Consider the following 23,705-nt stretch of genomic DNA (forward strand, 5'->3'; position numbering starts at 1 on the left):
GAAGTTATCGTGTCAAATCGAGTCTGGCTGGCGCGTGCGCACAACTTGAATACTGCTTGCTGGATCGTGTACCCACTTTTGTCGTTGTTTGTTTCCATTCAGCTGATTTTTGTCGTTTCCCTTCACGTTTTACACTGCACCCCTATCCTCAAGAGAACACGGTACGTGTCGACACGAATTGCTACTTGGGATTGAACTTTACAGGATCACAACTCGCTACTTTCCGTGCCTCGCGGCTAACTACTATTAGCTGCGAAACTATAACTCATTCGAGCTGATGGTGGCGAGCTGTCATTAAACTTCTTTTTCTGAAAAATTAGCAAGATAGAATGTGCGATGAAAATATGGTTGGTTGGAAAAGTGACTTCTAAAACCCAAACCTGTCCTAAGGGGCTCACAACAGCGGTAGTTACACTCTGCTTTTGGGGTTGAAGTCAGCTGTTAGGTTTCCGGTTGCATTACGTGACTGACAACTTCAAATAGTGGTTTTCAAACCTGGCTATCCTAACAATATTTTGATTTTGAGGACGATGCGCCCAAATTCTGTGTGCACTCTTCTTTTTTTTTGCTGTCTTTATTATTGACGAGGCTGCTGCTACAGTTTTGAGGTTCTGGGTTTGATTCTGGGATCCATGTGCTGGCTTGGGGTTTCTCCATCTACTTTCGGCTTCCTCTCCAATCCAAATGTTGTGTTCCTGGAATATGAGTTAAGCAGAAAAAGAGCCACCCATTTTTATCCGTCTTGAGTGGCCAATTTGCCACTTGCAGGAGGCTGAAAATGACTCAACTTGCGAACGTCCAAACCCAGAAAACAAGTGAGCCACAATCAGTCGATACGTGAGGGCTGCTTTCTATTCATATACAAAACAATGTTAAAATGATTCCTCAGCAGGAATGAAAAGTTGCTCATGGTCACGAAGTTTGCAACACTGATTGTGGTTTTTTTTAAGCTCGTTCCTATTTTCGCAGCCATGTTGTGAGTGCAAGCAGTGGTCTACAAGCCACAAAAAAAATTGCATTGTAGAAAAATAAACACTAAACTCAAAATAATTGCTAAAATTGATTGACCATCCATCCTAAATCACCTCTTTTTTTTCTTGCACAGCGATCCATGACGGCATCGCTGCGCAATGGCTGTCGTGTCGTGCAAAGAGGCGCTGCTGCTCACTGGCCTGGTGTTGGTGTGCTACTGGAACAGCCTGTCGTGCGGCTTTGTGTTTGACGATGTCTCGGCTATCCTCGACAACAAGGACCTGCGGCCCACCACGCCATTGAAGAATCTCTTTCTCAATGACTTTTGGGGTACGCCTATGGCAGAGGTACATCAGCTTCCACCTGTTCTCTCACCAAAAATGTCATTGTCCGTGGCTTTTTTTGTAAGCAAAGTAGGGGAAAATCAATTCAAACCAGGAATTGGATTTTGGTGAGAAAAAAAACCCTAATATTGTCTTTCAGCCTATATGACCCAACCCGAACTGAAGGTAAATTCAAACAAAAGTACTCGGCCTATGAAGGCACCCGAGTCTGAGTTTTTGCAGAGCGATACTTTGATTTGTTGAAATGTAAATGATAAAAAAAATGAATCCCGTCTTTCGTACTCCCATTCCAGGAACGTAGCCACAAGTCCTACCGGCCGCTTACGGTGCTCACCTTCCGCCTCAACTATCTGCTGAGCGAGCTGAGCCCAGCCTCCTACCACCTGCTTAATGTAGCTCTCCATGCCGCAACCTGCCTGCTTTTCCTGCGTGTCTGCCGCCTCTTCCTGGACCCCACCTCCGGCCTGGTGGCGTCGCTGCTATTTGCCGTGCACCCCATCCACACAGAAGCGGTGAGTGGTTCTCTGCGCTCCCATTTTAGCGATGGATGTCATGTAGTAATGATAAAACAAAGCTTCATGAAGCACTTGTGATATTTTGTCTTACTCTAGATGGTGCTGTTGGTTTCAAGGCAAAGGTGACTGCAATTGAAATGTATTCTTTCCACAGCATTTTTAAACCAAGTGCCCCATCTAGAGGAGTCTAAACTCACCAATTGCTTCATGAAGCTTCATATGTCCATCACTGTGATCATGTTAGTCATTGGACACTCTCGCGCTTTGTCGCGGTTCATGATTACTGAATTTACCTGACCTACTGTATTTTCCCGACCATAAAATGCACTTAAAAGTCTTAAAATTTCTCCAAAAATGTACGGGACGCCCCACAAAAAGTTGCCGGCAAACCAGCCCAACCACATCAACATGGATGAGGTGCCACTCTTTTCGATATCCCGGTGAGCCACCTTGTCGAGAAGAAGTGGGGCCAGAACCGTAGCGATTCGCATAACTTGGCGCGTGATGTCCCCTTTTATTGTTGTGCTTGGTTGTCATGGTATTGGACAGAAACGGCCAAAATGAAGTTGCGAGCGGCGAGAGAGCAATGGCGAACACAGTTGTACCAAGACAAGACAGCGCCGGGTGATTGACGCCACAATTTGTGAATGGATTGTTTCTGCTTGCACTGTTGTTCAAGCTTTCGCAAAAGCCGTTGGCTGGCTAACTTGCTGCGGCGTCACACTTGATTGTTGCGCAGGCACTCCGGAGACCCAAATATTTGCGCACAAGGTGCTTAAATGGTACATTTTCGTTTAGATGTCCGTTGTCCTTGACTGTAATGTTGTTGCCTTAATGTTTGGTGTCTTTGGATTCTTACAAGCTGGTTGAACATAAGGCTCAAATTTCAACACGGCAGACCAAATGACAATTGAATCCAAATCGGAAAAATTTACATGACGAAATGAAAAATGTAAACGGTTGCATATTGATTTTGATCCGTTTCTGACCTTGCTATCAAATATGAGAAATCATTAACAAGTCCAGTGCCTTTTCATTGCTAAATTTCATTGACTATTAAATATATATCGTTCAAGGTAATTGGAACACATTTCAAGCGTTGCATTGATCAATCCTCAAGACGAAGCTCTGTTTTGAAAAGGTTGTTGCCAAAACAAAAGGGAAATCTTGCTTAGAATCTTGCCATTTTTAGGAGAAACGAGGGCACTAAAAGTTTGTGCAAATGTCCCACCTTGTTGTCAGACAGGGTGTCCCTCATATTTGTTATTCGTGTGTGCTTGCTTCGACCTTAACAAGAGGTGTCTTATGACTCACCCCGGAGGCTTTGATGTGTGCACATGGTGCCTCATGAAGAAACCCTGAAGAGCTGTTTTCATATTTCACATCATCATATTTCATGTTTTTTTTCCCCTCAGTCTACCTCCCGAAGTGAAGCATTCCTTTTCTATTACGTTTTGGTTTTTAGTTTTCAATAGCCGACTTGTGTTTGCTCAAACGGGCATCTTTGAAGCCCATCCTTTCAAACTACCAGCCCAAGTCATCTTGTTAACACACGGCTTTGCCGGCTTTTCACGGGGTCGGTCTCGTGAAAGGAAATAGCCGGGAAATTAGCCGTGAAGTTTGACACTCGGCACTCGGTCTTCCTGCCACGTTTTGTGTAAAAAAGCATGATCATTTTCAACCGTTTTCCCGTGTCTCTTTTCTGTTTGAAAAGGTGGCAAGTTCCCCGTGTGAAGGAGAATTGCAGAAAGGCGCAATGTGTGTGAAGTCTTATCTGAGACTCACTCCTCCATCATGATGGATGGTCCTTTCCCAAATGTTTAATTAAGGCTTCTTACATCCACTGTTTTGGCATCCGTTTTGGATGGGCCTTCCAAACCTGGTTGGGGCTGGTCTGCCCCCGCAGGCTAACTTACTTTAGGAAAATAGTTCTACAGAATGTTGTCACTGTACCAACACAAAAACTAATATGACTAATTTTTGCTACTTGTGATTTTTATTTAATGTGTATTCATGTTTAATTTTTAATGCATTTATTTTTTATTTTTTTTAACCCATCTACTCCAACCAGGTGACCGGTGTGGTCGGCAGAGCTGAACTCCTGTCGTCAATCTTCCTCCTCGCTGCTTTCTTGGCCTACACCAAATCGACTGGCACAGACCACTCCATAGGTGAGCTTCTTTTTTTCCTCCCGTTTTTTTCTTTCTGTTCTCGCGTCATGACACATCTGTCATGAGGGATCTTCAAAGGGTGAGAGTTTTTTGTTTTTTTAAAATGATATAGTATACAGCAGTTGACACGCTTTTACATTCGGGTGACACTTACCACTGTTAAATTCCGTGTTACATTGTCCGAGGAGATTAATTTGTTCTGTGACCAAGGTCGTAACTCAATTTAGGAGAATGTTGAATCAATTTCCCCCATTGAAAGCAATCTGAAAAACATGAAACCGTCCCTCCAACAAAGCCACTTATTTTTTTAAATTCAAAGGTGAGACAGCTGGTTTAATAAAATGCAACTGTTGTTAGTTAGCTAAGTTATGTGAATCGTAAGGGCCCAGAAGTTGCAATGTCAAAACAGGCAGATTATGTCTACTGTATCTCAGTTAATTTGGTGCGTTTATGTACCGGTAATAATCTTACTACATGATAGAAAAAAAAATCTCAGATCAGAAGTTTATCATTAATAGACCCAAACCACGGGTCTGGACAGCACACGTGGCAGCTGGCCAGTCGTCGCCTATTACAGTAGTCTGCGTCTTAAGATAAGATAAGATATCCTTTATTCGTCCCACACTGGGGAAATTTACAGCCTCCAGCAGCAAGAATGTATGTAGAAAGAAGAAAGAGAAAAAAACAACAAACATCTTTCAATTAAATGCAATATGAACACAAAATGGATAAATCGCAGTACTATTTACAATTTTCCTTCACATCATTTAATTATTATTATTATGATTGTTATTTTTTATTCATCAGCCTGACAGCAGTCAGCTCAGTGCTCACTTCCTTCCAACCTTGTTGTGTATTCTTGGCGTTTAGTGTGGGCTCCCATCGCTCTGACCGTCGCGCTGGTGGCAGCAGCGACACTGTGCAAAGAGCAGGGAATTACCGTCGTCGGCATCTGCTGCGTGTACGAGGTGTTCGTGGCGCAAGGGGTAAGGGAACCGTCGACCATCAATCAAGTGTGACGGAGATGGATTTTGTGTGTAAAAGCCATTAAGTAGATTTTTATTACTGAAATAGAAATGTTATTCGTATTTTGGATTTTTTTTTGTAAACTAACTGTCCAACTTAAAAAAAAAAGAATTGGAGCATTTTATCTTGCATATTTATTGATTTAATTGATTTTTATGGTATTAGTATTTATTTATTGACATTTTAAAGCACTTTTTTTAATGCAATTCAATTACTGGGTTTAAAGGGCTCTCGCAGCACTGGCAACATTGGGGTACCGGCTCGTTGGGAATCTGTTACATTAGAATTGCAATTGGATTAAAAGCTATTTTGATCAAATACAAGTTCTATTCAAGGCCAAAAATGAGGCAACATTTGAAAGGAAATTAAAAATGGCCGACTTCCTTTTGAGTTTAGTGGAGGTCTCCAGAGACATTTTTGTAGGTCTTAGGCCTCCACCTTTTTGGCAGATCATGACAAAATATTCAGCCTGGACTGATTTGTTTTCAAAATGTGTAGCAGGTGCTACAAAGCCATTTTTATAAACTCAAAATGAACTCTGCTCTCCCAGTTCACTTTACCGATGCTGCTGGTCACGCTGAGGCAGGCTTTACGGGGAAAGGGCGCCTTCCCGTATGCCGTCCTCCAGATGTTGCTGAAGCTCATCGTGCTGGTCATCAGCACGCTGCTGCTAGTCATAGTGCGTGTCCAGGTCATCCAGTCGCAGTTACCCGTCTTCACCAGGTAAGCTGTACTCTAAACTCGATGTTTTGCATCCTTTTTGGAGCCAAGGCATATTTCACATTACAGGACTCCAGACTGGCACCAATTTGTGAGCCCAAGCACTGTAATTTCCTGACTATAAACCACACATGATTAAAAGCCGCAACAAAATTTAGCCATAAAAAACGAGTACATTAGCTGCTTCGGACTAATAGCCGCTGGTCTCCCCACGTTATTAAATGGGATGTTATCTGTATTGTAAGTCAGAGGTGCCCAACCTTTTTTGACCCAAGAGCGACTTTTCAAGCAGCCAGCCTGCAATCGACCCATTGCCGCACGTGCGCTCAAACACGTACGCACGCACGCATATACACATGCACACATACGCATGCCATGATGACCAACAGCCGTAACGGACCCTAACGTGGACAAAACTGAAAAAGAAGCTGGATACAATACAAGATGAGGCTGAGTTATAAAACGAAAATCTGCCTGCTTTATGGGAGACCTAACACAGGGAGGCAGGAATGCCCTTTTGTAGCATGTGAAGTGCAGAAATGTCACTATCACAACTCGCATGTACCGTTTTAAAATGCTTCCCTGACTTCTGACAATGGCTCAAGGTCAATTTTTGTAAACAGAGCCTGGGTCTGTTATACGTCCATATTTTTTTTAATCTATCGAAGATATTTTTGTTGTTCTCCATTTCAATGCCAATGTTCTTGAGAATTAAGTTATTTACTCTTTAAAAAAAGGATATACCGTATTTTCACGACTATAAGGCGCCATTAAAAGTCTTAAATTTCCTCCAAAATGGACAGGACGCCTTATGGTGCGGAGCGTCCTTTATATGCGCTGAGTTCCAAAATCTGACTGACAGCCGACACGCTGTTTATATAGAGAAAAGGCGGAAGTGACTGTGGCCAGGCATGCGGAAAGAAGTCGGCCAATCAGGGAAGGGTGGGCGTGTATATATACATATATGGAGAGGGAGAGAGAGGGAGAGAGAGGACAGGCAAGCTAGTCCACCAATGGTGAAGGGTGGGCGTGTAAGTGGACGCATCCAGCCAGTACCAACACTTGTATAGAGTGTGGCAATGTGCATTGTTGCAAAACAACTCCGGTTTTGGTTTCTAAGAACCCCTGAAAATAAATTCGACAAAAAGACACGCCTACGAAGCTCAGTTCAAACTTAAAGCCACCGGTTATGCTTTTGGCATGCGTGCCCATCTCACAGCAGCGGTTAAAAAAACAAGTCAAGCAAATGAACTCTGAGCTTGCCGTTATTCCCGGAGGGTTGACTAAAGAACTCCAACCGCTGGACATTGGCATCAACCGGGCGTTCAAAGTAAAGTTGCAAACGGCATGGGAACAATGGATGATCGGTGGCAAACACAACTTTACAAAGAGTGAGAGGCAGCACTTGGCGAGTTACGCCACAATACGCAACAACGAGAGGGAACGCGGCGTTTTTGATGGATTACGGTACTTGCACAATTGTTCAATTCTTTCTACACACACACGCGCTGCCACCATGTTTCGCTCTGTTCTTTACTTTCAAATGTGGGAAAGCTTCACACGAGAGAAATGTTGACTTTGCTGTTGCTACTCCTTCTTTCCGCTCGGCAATACGTAGCAACTCACACTAGCATGTGATGCATTCAATGACAACTGAGATGTGCAGTCCTCTGCTTCTGATACAGAGGATGAGGACTTTGATGGATTTCTGGGTGATGATTGATCGATAAACGTGAGAACATTGTACGATGGCTAAATAAAATACACCCGAACTCAGTTCTGCTTTCGTTGCCTTTTTAAAAACGTGTTTTTATCTTATCTGTATGTCTTGGCATGCTACCGTATGCTTCAAGCTAACGTGTTAGAGTGCGCGCATGCATGCCGTATGTTTAAGCTGGCGTATGTTTTACCACTGTAAAACTGCGGCCATTAGTACGATGCGTCCTGTGTATGTGTAAAATACAGAAATGTCACCCATTAATGAGACTGCGGCCATTAGTATGATGCGTCGAATAGTCGTGAAAATACGGTAGTCCCATTTAAGATGCTCTATCACAACAGCAGTAGCATAAAAAAATCATCGCTATTGTTTATCATGATAGTTATGTTGTTCTCAAGGCCGTTATTGTGACATGCCCCTGTGAGTGACCTTGGCTGATACAGTAGATATAAAAAAAAAAAAAAAAGGAATGAAGGGCTCCCCACGACTCTTCATTCTGCAATGAAGACACGACACGTACCACAGCAACAACTTTGGGAAGTGCTTCTTTGTAATCGTCTTAAATGTCATCCCTCATGGTCCGGAGCCTCCTCGTCTGTCCTATCTCGTTGATGAGTCACAAGTTTGTCTGCTCCTTTGCCAGCCATCGAACCGGCCATCTCACAGATAAAATTCCTCAACAATTAGTTCCAAAAGTGCTAAGCCTATAATCCTCAAACTTGTTTTTGTCTTCTCGGGGGGCTAGAATTCCCGGGATAAGCCGTACGAGCCATAACACAGGAATATGAGTTAAGAGGGCAGGATTAGGATAAACGCAGCAGTCGCCATAACATGTTCTTAGAGGTTGGCAGAGTCACATGTGGGTTCCCGTCTTCTGGCAAGTCATCAAATTTGCCCGCCATGCTTTGCCCACATGCACCTAATGAAAACACCGATCTTTCCAGTCTATGTGCTTTAACATTGGCAGCAAGACCCTAAAATGATTGCTTGTCAAATGCAGATAAACAGCCCTCTTGGCCCGACTGCGCACATTTTGCGGTATTTCTGAATTTAAAATCCTTAAGGTAGCGTGAGATTGCCATGGTGTCATGTCGCCGTGTAAAAGCATCCAAAAAGGTTTTGACTTCGCTAGACTCTGTCACAATGGGATAAAAGTTAGATTTTTTTGTTTTTTAACTCATTCACTCCCAAAGACGTTTTCAAACGTCTTTTCAGACTTGGTCGAGAATTGGCTGGTACTGAATGAGTTAAGGTGTTAAAATTTTGGATGTCTGTTTTTAAAGAGAAGACTTAAGCCGGTACTAGTTGTGGGATGTCGCATTTGAAAGATGACCAAAGATGTTTCAATTTCCTGCTTTGCTGCGTTGTGTGTCAAATTCACTTGGTGTCTTCTGATGCAGGATAGTTTTAAGGATCTCTGTCTGAAACGGGCTCACAACGCGCGCATCTTTTTCAGATTTGACAACCCGGCAGCCGTCAGTCCGACGCCAACCCGCCAGCTGACCTTCAACTACCTGCTGCCCGTCAACGCGTGGTTGTTGCTCAACCCGTCCGAGTTGTGCTGCGACTGGACCATGGGCACCATTCCCTTGGTGGAGTCTGCGCTGGACCAGCGCAACCTGGCCACGCTGCTCTTCTACATCCTCCTGGGCCTGCTGGCGTATCGCAGCATCACCTGCTCACGCAGCTCTGCTAAGACGGTCGTCATGGTAATGCGAATTCATCCGCACATTGTGTGGGAATTGTGTGTGTGTGTGTGTGTGGCGGGGGGGGGGGGGTGGTGGTGGTTGTCTGTTTATTTTGTTTTTAATTTGTTCTCGTAGACTGCCGAGCGGTCGCTCCACAACATTGTCTGTATCCAAGATTATGTTTCAGGTCGCTGTGTGACTCATTAGTTGCACCCAGATTCGTTTCAAACGTTGATCTGACGTCATGTGGAGTCAGCTTCATCATGATGACACTTTTGTCAATTCATTTCTTTCCACTGAATCTGCCCTCATTTTTTCTCGAGCATGGTAGGTTTCCATAAAAATATTAGAATAAAAAAATGTCATAATATATCTTGTAATATTTATGATTTCAGCAACAGGTGGAGGTCTTTTTTTCCCCCCCTGTATTACAACTCATGGTAAAATCCGTATCACTTTCATAGGTCATATGTAAAAATGAAAATATCTCAAAGACCTGGAAAAAGTAAAGACCTCAAAAATACATTTAGGGTAACAAAGCCATATCATTAAAATTTGTTTATTCTCTCTTTAGAGTAGCGGTCACTTGACAATGTTGCGTACGTCCATGTTTTTATTCCGCGACTTCTTCTGCCAAGTTTAATTTTAAAGATTTTAAAGATAAACACATTCTTTAGCAACAGCTGGCGTTCCAGTTGTGCTCACCTGCGTGCAGCATCATGTTTGTTCTGTGTGCCCTCGGAGCAGCGAAATGTTTTAGTTGTTGTTCTCTGGTAAACTTATTTCTCGGTGACAATCCCTTTAACGTGTCTTTTATGCTCCTGTCCTCTCAACATCATCACATTGACGCATCCCAAAAACATTTCTCCCGCATCCGCAGTCGAGCCCTCGTGTTTCACCGTAGCTGATTATATAAATGTGGCCTTATGGGTTATTTTTTTGCGGGCATGCTGAAATGAAATCAAACTTGTGTTGCGCAACCAGCCGGAACATTTTTACAGACCGTAAATAAGAGCAAAAGACAACCTTTAGCGGGGACGCGGATGCACAAGGCGCTTATTTTTGAAATGTTGCATCATGTTTCAATCAAGAGATGGAACATCAAAATACAGCAGCTGGCGTGGATAACGTGCCTCATTGAACGAAGCGGCCTTTTTTTCTGACATCCTCTCCTGTCTCCTTCCAGGCATTGTCTCTGATCGTCCTGCCCTTCATTCCTGCATCCAACCTTTTCTTCCCGGTGGGGTTTGTCGTGGCCGAGAGGGTCCTGTATGTTCCCAGCATGGGTTTCTGCGTGCTGGTAGCGCACGGATTCAAGGTTGTCTCGCACAAACGGTGAGCAGAGGAGACGCTGCATGAAGTTGCGACATGAAGGCTATCGGTCGTTTTGCTTTGAAAGGGCTTCTTTAATTCCTTCAATCTTTGCAAAGATTAATGAGTTCATCCAATGGTGACAGGCCGTCCGAAAAGATCCTCTGGGACCCTTCCCTGTAAAAAGAGAACAAAACGGGACAAACACTTTTTCATGGCGCTGTATAATCCATATCTATATTCGGAAAGGTCATACAGAGCATGTGAGCTTCTAGCACATGTGGAGCGTGGTGGACGAGATCAAATGACTTGAAAGAAAGACATTGAGCCGACCATATTTAAAAAAATGTTCCCCTAATTTGAAGTGCATTCCATCATTTCAGTCCTCTTGTTGTCTGAAATGAAGGGAGCAAGAGCCGTGGCGAGGAAACCTCAAATTGCCTGATCTGGTTTGGAAAGCATATTCCAAAAAAACCTACTGAATTCCAGATAGTAGTGCACTTTTCTCTTGTACGTGGAACATTTCCATGAAAGGAAAAAAATATACATAAAAGCTTTAAAAAAATCTCTCTCTCTCTCTCTCTCTCTCCCCCCCCCCCCCCCCCCCCCCCCTTTGGGAAACTAACTGCGAGGTCGCACAGAATACACTGTTGTACCCTTTTGGTTTGAATCTTGGCTCCGGCTCCTCCTGGTGCTTATGTGGCTTTTGTACGGGTATTCTGGCTTCTTCCCATCTTCCCCATATTCGAAAAACATGCTTGTTGGTAACGTCATTTATATCTTGATAAGCTTCCCCTCATTAATCACGACTTATTTTCCTTATTATTAGATTGGATAAACTTTGTCAAATGTACTGTATGTGTAACATAAGATAATAAGATAAGATATCCTTTATTCGTCCCACACTGAGGAAATTTACAGCCTCCAGCAGCAAGAATGTATGTAGAAAGAAGAAAGAGAAAATAAACAACAAACATCTTTCAATTAAATGCAATATGAACACAAAATGGATAAATCGCAGTACTATTTACAATTTTCCTTCACATCATTTAATTATTATTATTATTATGATTGTGACTGGCCATCATAGCTTTTAGCTTAGTTAGCATCCTTCTGTTGCCCACCTCCTCAAGGAGTGTCAAGGGAGCAACCCAGGACAGAACTGGCCTTCCTGACCAGTCGCTCCAGTCTCTTTCTGTCCCGGGCTGAGATGCTGCCTGACCAGCAGACATTCATTCATTCATTCATCTTCCTAACCGCTTGATCCTCACTAGGGTCGCGGGGGGTGCTGGAGCCTATCCCAGCTGTCTCCGGGCAGTAGGCGGGGGACACCCTGAATCGGTTGCCAACCAATCGCAGGGCACACAGAGACGAACAACCATTCGCACTCACACCTAGGGACAATTTAGAGTGTTCAATCAGCCTGCCATGCATATTTTTGGAATGTGGGAGGAAACCGGAGCACCCGGAGAAAACCCACGCAGGCCCGGGGAGAACACGCAAACTCCACACAGGGAGGCCGGAGCTGGAATCGAACCCGGTACCTCTGCACTGTGAAGCCCACGTGCTAACCACTGGACTACCGGGCCGCGTCCAGCAGACAATAAACATAAATAACATACAGCACAGATTAAATTTCTTCCCTTATTATGAAGGTACCTGAAGAAAATTTCCTGGCTGATGATCGGCGTGCTGCTGACAACGCACGCAGTCAAGACCTTCAACAGGAACTGGGACTGGGAGTCGGAATATACTTTGTTCATGTCAGCTCTGAAGGTGAGGAGGGAGGGCGACAATGCTGCCTCGCTTCTTGATTGAGCAAAGTGTTTTATGTTTTGGGCTGCGGTTTTCGCAGGTGAATAAGAACAACGCCAAGCTGTGGAACAATGTTGGCCACGCGCTGGAGAACCAGAACGATTACGCCAGAGCGCTCCGCTATTTTCTGCAGGCCACCTCCGTGCAGCCTGGTAAGTCTTGTCTGTTTTGACACAAGTAGGGATTAAAAAAAAAACATCAGTGTTCATCTGTGTACGGTACTTGTCTCCAATTCGGTCAATTTATTTCATGTCTCTTGAATTCGCCACCATTAGCAGCTGCAAACAAAAATTGCCGACCTCCTGTTTCAGGCGCAAGGATTAAAAAAAAAAAACATCAGTATTCGTCTGTGTAGGGTACTTGTCTCCAATTGAGTGCATTTATTTCACATCCCTGAAAATTTTCCATCTCCTGTTATGATGGACATGTTCACCCAATAATGTGTTGATGGGTTACAAGCGGCCGAAATGAGTTTTCTCCGCAGGGTGTCCGGGCTCTCCCTCAGAGATAAGGTGAGAAGCTCGGTCATCCGGGAGGGGCTCAGAGTCGAGCCGCTTCTCCTCCACATCGAGAGGAGCCAGATGAGGTGGCTTGGGCATCTGATTCGGATGCCTCCTGAGCGCCTCCCCGGTGAGGTGTTCCGGTCATGTCCCACCGGGAGGAGACCCCGAGGAAGACCCAGGACACGCTGGAGAGACTATGTCACCCAGCTTGCCTCGGAACGACTCGGGATCCCCGGGGAGAGCTGGAAGAAGTAGCTAGGGAGAGGGAAGTCTGGGCTTCCCTGCTAAAGCTGTTGCCCCCGCGACCCGGCCCCGGATAAGCGGTAGATGATGGATGGATGGATCGGTGTATCGATGAACGGGGGCCATTCTTCCTCTTCTTCTTTTTCTTTTCCTTCGGCTTTTCCCTGCAGGGGTTGCCACAGCGAATCAGTTGCCTCCATCTAACCCTGTTTTGTGCATGCTCTTCTCTCACACCAGCTACCTTCATGTCCTCTTTCACGACATCCATAAACCTCACCTTCTGAACCTATTTGGTCTTCCCCTCAGCCTCCTGCCCGGCCATGAATGAGTTAATTCACTCAAAAGGGCTGCATCAAACCAAAACAATTGACTGACCTCCTCTTCAGTTGTCATCCTAAGTCCTTTATTATATAATTCATTTGTTTGTTTGTTTGTTTTCATTGCTGCTTGAGCAGCCGCCAGTGTGTACACGTGAGCAATTTGTGTATTTTGAACCCATCTGTGTGTTTCTCCTGCACTCGCATTGGGAGGCTCATCTACAGTGTCAGATTTGTATTCACATTTGGAAAGAAGTCTCATTTCAATCCTTGCGAATCCAACTTTTTGTGAATTTATCCCGACCATCCCAGATGACATTGGCGCCCACATGAACGTCGGGAGAACCTACAAGAACTTGAACAAGGCCAAAGAGGCTGAAGATGCCTATTTAGTTGCCAAGTCCCTCATGCCGCAGGTAAGCGAGCTGAAGGTAAGCCTCGCTCGTCACGTGACTTGACTGAAACTTTGACTGTGATTGTCTCAGTAGATTATTCCCGGTAAGAAGTACGCTACGCGCGTGGCCCCCAACCATCTCAACGTCTACATTAACTTGGCCAATTTGATTCGCGCAAACGAGTCCCGTCTGGAGGAAGCCGACCAGCTTTATCGACAGGCCATCAGTATGAGGCCTGACTTCAAGCAAGCGTACATAAGCAGGCAAGTCTTTGCAGGTGGGGGGGGGGGGGCAATTTCTTCTGCTCAAATGCTGTTATGGAACAAAACTGCGTTAAACAGTGGTGGTGTCTGTTTGATGGAGGTGTAGATTTGTCTTTCTTTAATTGGAATTCACCCCAAATGTTTTTCTTCCCCTTAAAAAAGATGTCAACAAGTTCTAGGAAATGTTTGTCTTAGTTCTTGTTCATTTTTTTCTCTCTCGGAACAGGACGTTTCCTCTGACCTCATTTACTCCAGAAAGCAATTGCCCAAAAAAGACTTTCTTAAAAAAACCCTTAGAAATATAACACTTTATCCCTGTAAGATTGACAAATAATGCACTTTTTTTCTTTTTGACAAATTCAACATTCAGAGGAAAAAAAAATCAGTTATATATTTTTTTTCATTTGTTGTTGCGAATGAAATGTGTGTGATGCGTTTGCCGGCAGAGGGGAGCTGCTGTTGAAAATGAACAAGCTGACCGAGGCACGCGATGCATACTTACGCGCGCTCGAGCTGGACCGAGCTAACGCCGACCTGTGGTACAACCTGGCCATTGTGCACATCGAGATGAAGGAGCCGTCGGAGGCGCTGCGCAACTTTGAGCAGGCACTGCAACTCAGCCCACGCCACAAGCTGGCGCTCTTCAATTCTGGTCTCCTCATGCAGGAGTCAGGTGAGAGCTTTTCTTTTATTTCCCAGTACCACACAAATGCCTATGCTTCAATGGATTTTACTAGTTGCGTTGACTGTACTTTAGTTTTTACACAGAACAGTTTACTGTAATTCAGAATTTGAAGTCATTATCTCTTATTTTGTAGGGAAAAAAACCCCATGATATCAAAGTTACAGATTATGAGATTCAATTTAAATAGAAAAAGTAAACATCATTTTAACAAGTGTCTTGAAAACAATCTTTAATCTTGTAAGGATATGAATTTTGTGTTTGTGTGTGTATGTATATGACACACACACACACACACACACACCCACATACACTATAATAGACACGCTCCTGCACATTACTTTTTTTTTCTGCAACCATCCATATTTTTTCTGACTATTCAGCTGCAGACAGGAACTTCAAATAACTAAACTGAACTTTGCTGGAGTGCTTTCATAACAGCACGAGAGGCCCATATGACAAGGTCCATACAGCAGAAAAAAAAATATGGATGGATTTAAACTCATCAAAATGTTCCATGAAATCAGCCAATCAGAAGTATCCCCCCCCCCCCCCCAAACCATGCTGCCATACCAGAAAAACCAGCAGGCGGCACCACATGTGGCCTGCCAAGGTGATCAGGGCGTTGACAGTAATAATGCGGAACGAGCTCGAATGAACTCTGGGTGCACCGTCAGATCTTTGGCTTTTCTCGTTTGACTGACACGCGCATAAAAAAAAAATAAAAATAACATTAATTGCTCTTCAAACCCTTTGAATGGCAATGCTTTCTATAAACTGTACTGCATTGTACAGCGGTGGCGGACTAATGTAGGCTTACACAGGCTAAGGAAGGATTATGACTCTTGAATTGTATTCAAGCAGCTGCAACAAAGGGGGGTGAGTCATGAAGATGAAAGGCTTGATTTTTTTTTTTTCTCACCGCAACTCTCACCTGCAGTTTGCACACTCATCCGTCAAAGCTGTCACTTAAACAGCTGCATTTACCCTCTCTGGCAGAACATTATTACAGGATGGCTTTATTCTCTCACATTCAGACATTTAATTTTTTTCCCTGAATGATCTAACACTTTCTCATTCTTCGTTGACTTGGGTGTTGTCTCCAAAGAAAATACCACTTGATTTTCACAAAGCAAGGAAAAAAAGACACTACATACAAAATGACTTTTCTCCTAAAAATGCTTTTTAAGGAATGATGCGACCTTGTAAGACTGACCTCTTCCTTTACTAGAAAAGTCACTTGTGAAATGACTTTTATCCAAGACAAAAACAAAACATTAACAAAAAAAATCATGTTTCTTTGGTTTAAAAAAAAAGGAAAATTATAATGCAAAAATATTTCTTTAATCTCCTTTCTGGGGGGATTTTTTTTTCTTTTTCTCCTCTAAAAAAAATAATTTAACATATTCGTTGTAAAATGGCACTGACTTGTTTTCTCAAAAATACTTTTTCTTGGATTTTATTATTTTTTTTAATGAATGTCTTATTTTAAAAAAAAACATTTTGTGAAAGACAGCTCGTGTTGTTTTTTTCTCTAGGGAGGGAGAAGACATTCCTCCAGAGTGCTACTTTTGTCCATCTGAAACATTTGCATGCTCCAAATAAATTGAACACCTTCTGGAAAGGGTTCCTTTCCTTTGCATGTTTGTCAGAACACTCATAACTACAACTGGAACGCGGTCAACCGGCTTGTTGTTAGCATTGTTTAGCGCTCGCTACCTTGGATGACAAATGAAAGTTCAGTGTAAGGTTGCTGGCGTACTCGTCACGCTTTAGTAGCTCACTTTAAATGGCTTTCTCACGCTCATTCTGGCCAGATCTGCTTCTGAGGGCTGATGATTTACTGCACTGCAGATAGGAGAAGCCTTTATTTGTACAAACTAGTGGTGACATAATTTATGGAAGAAAAGATGCGCGTGCACACACACACACACACTCCCTTTCAGAAATCATGTCACAATAGTGTTTTTTTGTTTTGATTTATGTAGTTCTTATCATTATTATTATTATTCCTTTCTTTGCTGTGAACTAAACACATTTGGTTTGACATGGAAAAAATTGAAATCACATTGCTGCTATCAAGCACAAACCTTCTATGGCCAAATTTGGTCAATTTCATATGCAGTCACAAATGTCAAAGATACTAATCCCTCAGTCTGCAAGTGCTTTAAAATACACATTTTTGTTTATATTTTTTGTTGATGGTGGGTGGGGGGGGAAATAATTTTATATATATATAATTCTATATATATATATATATATATATATATATATATATATATATATATATATATATATATATATATATATATATATATATATATATATATAAATTCCCCCACCATCAACAAAAAAATAAAGAAAAATGCATATATATATATATATATATATATATATATATATATATATATATATAAAGAGCTGTCAAATGATTAAAATATTTAATTAAAAATGCAACTGTCATAAATAACTCAAATGAACAAAAAAATTAATCGTGATTACTCACACATTTTTTATCGTTTCTGAATTTCCTTTTACATTTTTTGTCCTATTTTTTCCCCATTTTAATGCTCTCATCAACATAGAATCATGAATCAATTTTCTATGTGCCAAATGCAAATATTTACTGAAATAACAATTTTGATTTTCAATTTTACATAATCATTTTTCACTTGGTGCAGTTATTCACACAATATTACTGTCCATCAATAATGGTGAAAAAAATATTTTGTCACACAACAGCTGCTTTAACAGCTTTTTTTTATGAAATCAAAACAGAGCAATATAACATAAAGTGCACATCTAAGGTAAACTAGTACTCAGCCTATAGTGGATTTAAGCCATGGTTGCATACTTCGTTTTTCTCAAGTTTGCTTTCAACACAGCAGTCTGTTTCTGTATGTTTGTTGAAGAATAATGAGACACCGTACACCAGTGTTCATTATGTGCCGCTGTATTCGAAACTGCCGGCCGTGCAAACAAGCACACGCACTTCCCCCGTGCTGCAGGGGCAAACCATTCTGAAAGGGGGGGGGGGTTCACTCCCCCTAACATAGTCGGGCTATGTTGATTGTGTTGGTCCTTCCTGCGCACAAGTCTCTCTACAGTTTTGTGTAGACCTCATTTCGAAAGACTACACTTGGTTCGATGACAACACTGGAGACGTTTTACTTTCACTAGGTCGCTACCACTGGAAGGCACTGTCACTTTCAGACGAACACAGAGAAGCTCCACCCGCTCTATTTATATGGACGCAGAACACTGTAACCTTCCACACAAAATAGTTCCAAACAAGTAACAATCGCGTCAGTGGCATACATCGTATACCTGTATGATACACAGAGAGAAGAATATATATGGCAACTATTTAAAAGTAAACTTTCCATTCATAAACTCGAAAGTATCCGTTTTCGGTGTCTAGCGCTGCCGTGGCTGGCAAAACAGACATGGGCGTGGACTTCTGCAGCGCGCTTGTTGTTTGGTGTATTTATAGAGCAACGTAACAACCGCTTGTGACGTGTGCCGCGTTAATCTCGCGAGAAAAAATTTAATCCTGTTAAAATTCATTTAAATTAATGCCAATAAAAATGCGCTAAACTGACAGCTCTAATATATATATATATATATATACATACAGTATAGAATTTAAATACATAAATAAATAAATACAGTTAAATCACTTATTTCCATAAATAAAGAAAAACAAGATTTGCATCGTAATTTTTTTTTTAAAAAAGGTTAATCTTTTATTCTATAGTATTCAAAAATATTCAAAATATGATTTTATCAAAAAGTATTCATCTTACTATCCTATTCATTTTCAGAATTAATACAAAAGAACTTATTTAGCTGCCAGCTATGATTCCATAGCGTTTTACTGTTTTTTTAAATGTTTTTTTTGGGGGGGGGGGGGGGGGGTTTAGTATCAAGGTGCCTTGAAGGAGAGAGAGTTTTGAACTTAAAATGTGATTGTGACACTTCACAACACTTGTGGCTCAAACCCCCACCCCCTTCTCTTAACTTGAGCACGAGTTTGATGCTTGCGCCCACAGCACAAAACACAATATCCACCAAGCGACAGCTCATAACTCAAACTTTTCAAGTCGGGTCACTCGGAAGGTAACATCTGAAGTTAACACTATGGCCAATACCTTCTTGTCCTTCCCCACCACCCACCCACTCATCAGGTGAACCCAAGTTCTGGCCAGAGGCCAACCGCCGTTTCCTGGCTTACGTGGAGGAGGAGCCGGATGACGCAAATGGCTACTTCAACTTGGGCATGCTCGCCATGGACGCCGAGGAAAACGTGGCGGCGGAGCGCTGGATGCACAAGGCCATCGCGCTGCAGTCGGGCTTCCGTTCAGCGCTCTTCAATTTGGCGCTGCTCTACTCGCAGTCGCGCCGCGAGATGGAGGCGCTGCCCGTGCTGGATGAACTGCTGCACCACCATCCGGAGCACATCAAGGGCCTAATCCTCAAAGGCGACATCCTCATGAACCACAAGAAGGACACGGCTGGCGCCAAGGCCTGCTTCCAGCGCATTCTGCAGATGGACCCGGGAAACGTGCAGGGCAAGCATAACCTCTGTGTGGTCTATTTTGAGGAGCGCGACCTGCCCCGGGCTGAGCGTTGCCTGGAGGAGACGCTGGCGCTGGCGCCCCACGAGGAGTACGTCCGGCGCCATCTGAACATCGTCAGGGGCAAGATGGCGGCTATGAGCGCGGCCGGGCAGCCCCTAGCGGAGGAGGAAAAGCCGACAACGGCGGAGGAGGAAAGGCGGAGTCCCCGAGGCGAGAAGAATGCGAGGAAATCCTCCGCAGAACCTGATCAATCAGAGCTGGATGCTGGCCAGCCCGACAGACGGACTGCGGCCAAATCTGCCGAGCAGACGAGCGACATCGAGCAGAAGCGTGCTGCCGCTTTGAAAAGGCTGGAGGAGATCGAGCTCATTTTAAGCGGCAACTGACCACAATCTTCTCTTCTTTTCTTGCGCCCCCCCCCCTTTTTTTTTTTTTTTAAAAGAGCTGAGACTATTTTTACACAAAACTTTTTTTTCTTTTTGGACAAAGCCAATTAATTCTAATGAAGTTAGGACATTGTGTTTTACACAAATCAAATGTTCAACCTATATTTAATTGAATACACTACAAAGACAAGAGATTTAATGTTCAAGCAGATAAACGTTGGTGTTTTTCTCAAACAATCATTAACTAAATTAACTAACCCCAATTTTATGGCTGCAACACCTTCCATAATTAGCTGGCACAGGTGGCAAAAAAGAAAGTTGAGGAATGCTCATCAAACACCTGCTTGGAACATCCGACAGGTGAATACGCTAATTGGGAACAGGCGGTGGCCATGATTGGATATCAAAGGAGCTTCCATGAACTGCTTGCTCCGTTCTTCACGAGCAAAGATGGGGCAAGGTTCGCCTCTTTGTGACCGATTGCCTGAGAAAATGGTTTCAAAAGTTTAAGGACAATATTTCTCAATGTACAGTTGCAAGGAATTTGGGGGGTTTCTTCATAAACGGCCAATCAAAAGTTTTAGAGAATCTGAAGAAAGAAATTGCATGTCAGCCGTAAGGCCGAAAACCAACACTGATTCCCTCAGGCGGCACTGTATCAAAGGTACATACAGCTGCCATGCAACAATGACTTTTTCGTCGATGCCCCCGCTTATTTCAGCATGACAATTCCAAACCACTTTCTGCACGCGTTACAAAGGTGCGGCTTCCTAATAAGAGCGTGGGTACAGGGCTTGACCTGACTGCAGTCCAGACCTGCCTCACATTGAAAATGCATGGCTCATTTTGAACCGTAAAATACAGCCCAGCCCCCACCCCCGTTCAACAGTTTGGGGGGGGTCGCAGCCATAAAATTCTAAGGTAATGATTATTTGCAAAAAACAAAGTTGATCATCTTGTCTTTGGAGGGTACACAATTAAATATACCGTAGCTTGAACATGATTTGCAAACCATTGTTCTCTGTTTTTGTTTGTTGATACAACACAACTACCCAACTTCATTGGACTTAGGTTTGTACTAATAATTCTTCTGCTCCTGTATTCTTCACCTTTTGTTCTCTAGATACAGTGCAACCCCGTCGGGGTATAGGAACTGAGCCTTACTGCAAATAACTAAAAACTTGTAACCGAGGCCCTGAATGCTTATCATTTCCCGTACTAATTGTTTTGACCATCAATATACCACCCACTATAATCTCGCAACACGTTCATACTATTTCAAACTCTTGTTCTCATCTCATATTACTCTTAAATGATTCACAATCACGCCAGACATGTATACGCACAGGCAATGAGGGACTCGTGACTTCCACTGTCGACCCAGGCTAAACATAGCTCCTCCCTGACATCTCTCTGTTGAGCTGTATCACATGAACAGACTAACATTACACCAAGTACTACTTTCTTATCAGCCCGGGCTTTGCCACCATTTTGTCAGCTTAGAGCATCAAAAGCACAAAAAGGTGAGTTTCCTGCAATTGGCAATGGATAGGTTCCACGGGGGTGAGGGTGGAGATGGGTCCATTTGTGAATAGCGTACTACAAATAGACAGGCTTATTTCTACTTGCGCCAAAAAGAGAAACTTGAACACCATCAAGAGGAAATAGAAATTGAGGCTTTTACATATTTTCCGGGGGCCACGATGTGCAGAAATGTGGACACGCCACCAGGAAAGCCCATGTGCAGCTTGTATTTCCGGCCACAAATAGGTGCCACGTATAAATCTCTTCAGTGTGGGAAATTTATCACGCAAAGTGTTGCCGCAGACTTTATTGCTTCCGTTTTCTGTTTTATGGCACGGCATTAAACTTTACTACCTACGTAAGAATTTTGCAACGGATACCCAGTTCCATGTTTGATGAGTGAGGAGCTTTGGAAATTGAATTTTCCCCAAATTCTGCAGTGCGCCACTGAAATGATGATGAAACAAGACTTTTTATTAACTGCATATGGTTCAAGTGTGCTTCAATTTTGGCAAACATCAGACAAACTCTCTCTTCAAGGACCCCTTGTAGGCTTCCATTTCCTTTTGGGGCAAGGCCTTTGCAAAATGCTGTTTCTGCTCATGGTATACCGAATTCCAGGAGGCTAGGTCGAATTAGCTTTGCGGGCTAAAAATTTGAAAAACATCTGAAGTGTCCTACTGAACCAACTTTCAAATCGTAAAACTTTGCCGCCAGGCTCCACCCACATGCAACTATCAGTCTTTACATTTTAGCATTTAGCCATGTCGAGCATATGTGCTTCCAGTTTGATAAGCGAGTAGCAGGGGCAGTTCTGGATCAATTTCACTGAGGGAGCCGGGCTGGGGCCAGGGGTTTTGATGGGGGGGTGGGGGGGGACATTCAACCCAGGGCTAAAAAGACAGATTCGAAATCTTATTTGACTTTTTATTTCTTCAAACTTTGAAATTGTAGTCATAACATTACAGTTATGAGGGAAAAAAACAGTATTAGGAGGGGTAAAATGTCTGCAAGCGTAACAATACGCCGTGTCCATCTGTTGAGAATATTCAAGCCAGGGGGATGATATGGTACCAGCCTGCCGGGGACAAAAATTGCAAATACACTGAAGCTAGATGTTTTACATACAATACATGCTGATTTATATAGCGCTTTCACAACAGCGGCAGCTGTAACACAGAGCTTAACAAAACAGTTAACATAAAGTTACATAATAAACACAACACATAACAGGACTTTTCTACTTTGTTCGCATACAGTAGGTTAGTGATAGAGCCCGTTCCGACTTTAGTCTCTGAAAAATTCTAACTTGGGTTTTAATCTAGCCTCCGTTATTAGTTTTTGCGCTCAGGCCAAAGAAATGCTAACAGTCATTTGGTGGCAATATATAATTATCCAAATTTTAAAAGGCAATGTCTTATATATTGATCCTGTTAAATAAAAATGAAAATGAAAAGGGAGACTAAAAAAGTTACACACGCGCACGCACACACACACGCTCGTCGTGGTAATTTCCTTCTCTGCGGACTGCTTCTCATTTTCCCGCTGATTTTTAAGTGGTGCAGCGCACTAAAGGGTCCGACGAGAATGTTAAATCACGCACTTTGGTTCCACCTTTCGCGTCGGTGACTCGGCGCGACTGCGTAATCTACGATCGGAGGGGGGACCACAGGGGGGGCCAGAATAAGTGCTGGCCCCCGTTGCCCCCCCACGCCCCCAGAACCGCCACTGGCGAGCAGACCAAATTGTCAAGGACAACTAGAAATGGGAGAGAACCTAAACAAAAAGCTGCTTGAACCATTGATACCATTTTCATTTCATTTGGAGCATTTCTTTTTTTCTGTGGGTCTCATGACAGGCGTGTTCCGACCAAATTTCATGTTGCTTAGTGTAACCGGCTTCCCAAACTGCTCCTTACGAAAACATTGAAGTATCAGTTTAGCTGGTCAAGAAAAAAACACAAGTTGGTCGTTAAACACTAGATGTTGTTTTCTTACCATGTGACCCATTTACTCACACAACACACACACACACACACACACACACACACACACACTCTAAGTAGGAACACAATTACAGGAAGTGACCACAATGATGATGGCGATGAGGGCGCCCCCCCCCCCCCGAAATGGAGCAAAACATCCTCCGCCTCATCACCGCCCGCTAATCTGTATTGATCTCCCGCCGCGTTTCCTGCGTTCCCGTCTTTGCCATTACCACTATTGTTGCTGCCCGTGCTAAGCAACCAACTCCCCACCTCACCGTGCAATACTTTGTGTATGTGACACTGTTGGTTAATTAGCAGCCCCGAAAGTGTTTAAAGATTGTATTTTATTTATTATTGTTTTTGTATGCAAACTGTGACTATAGTTACATATTTCCCACCACTATAAGTTGTGTACAATCATTGTCGGTACGTTTTGATTGTAATTACTTTATGCCTGCCGTGTGACTGATTTTTATTTCAGATATTTGTGGCTGAGATTCAATTCCGTTGGTGGCGGTTAAATAAAATGAGGCGACAACATGA

General features: G+C 43.1%; 1 protein-coding gene across 1 annotated transcript; it reads left to right on the forward strand.

Annotated features, from left to right (window-relative positions):
* The first annotated feature begins 4 nt into the window (after positions 1-4).
* tmtc3 (transmembrane O-mannosyltransferase targeting cadherins 3) lies at positions 5-23,705 on the forward strand. The gene is made up of 14 exons (XM_052061217.1): positions 5-161; positions 1,106-1,319; positions 1,610-1,828; positions 3,903-4,002; positions 4,873-4,988; positions 5,579-5,751; positions 8,925-9,177; positions 10,343-10,491; positions 12,123-12,243; positions 12,323-12,434; positions 13,658-13,761; positions 13,834-14,003; positions 14,450-14,676; positions 18,873-23,705. The coding sequence occupies exons 2-14, from the start codon at positions 1,131-1,133 to the stop codon at positions 19,649-19,651; spliced, it is 2,712 nt and encodes a 903-aa protein (XP_051917177.1). The 5' UTR covers positions 5-161; positions 1,106-1,130; the 3' UTR covers positions 19,652-23,705.

This window comes from Hippocampus zosterae, chromosome 3, assembly GCF_025434085.1.
Source record: "Hippocampus zosterae strain Florida chromosome 3, ASM2543408v3, whole genome shotgun sequence".
Taxonomy (NCBI): Eukaryota; Metazoa; Chordata; class Actinopteri; order Syngnathiformes; family Syngnathidae; genus Hippocampus; species Hippocampus zosterae.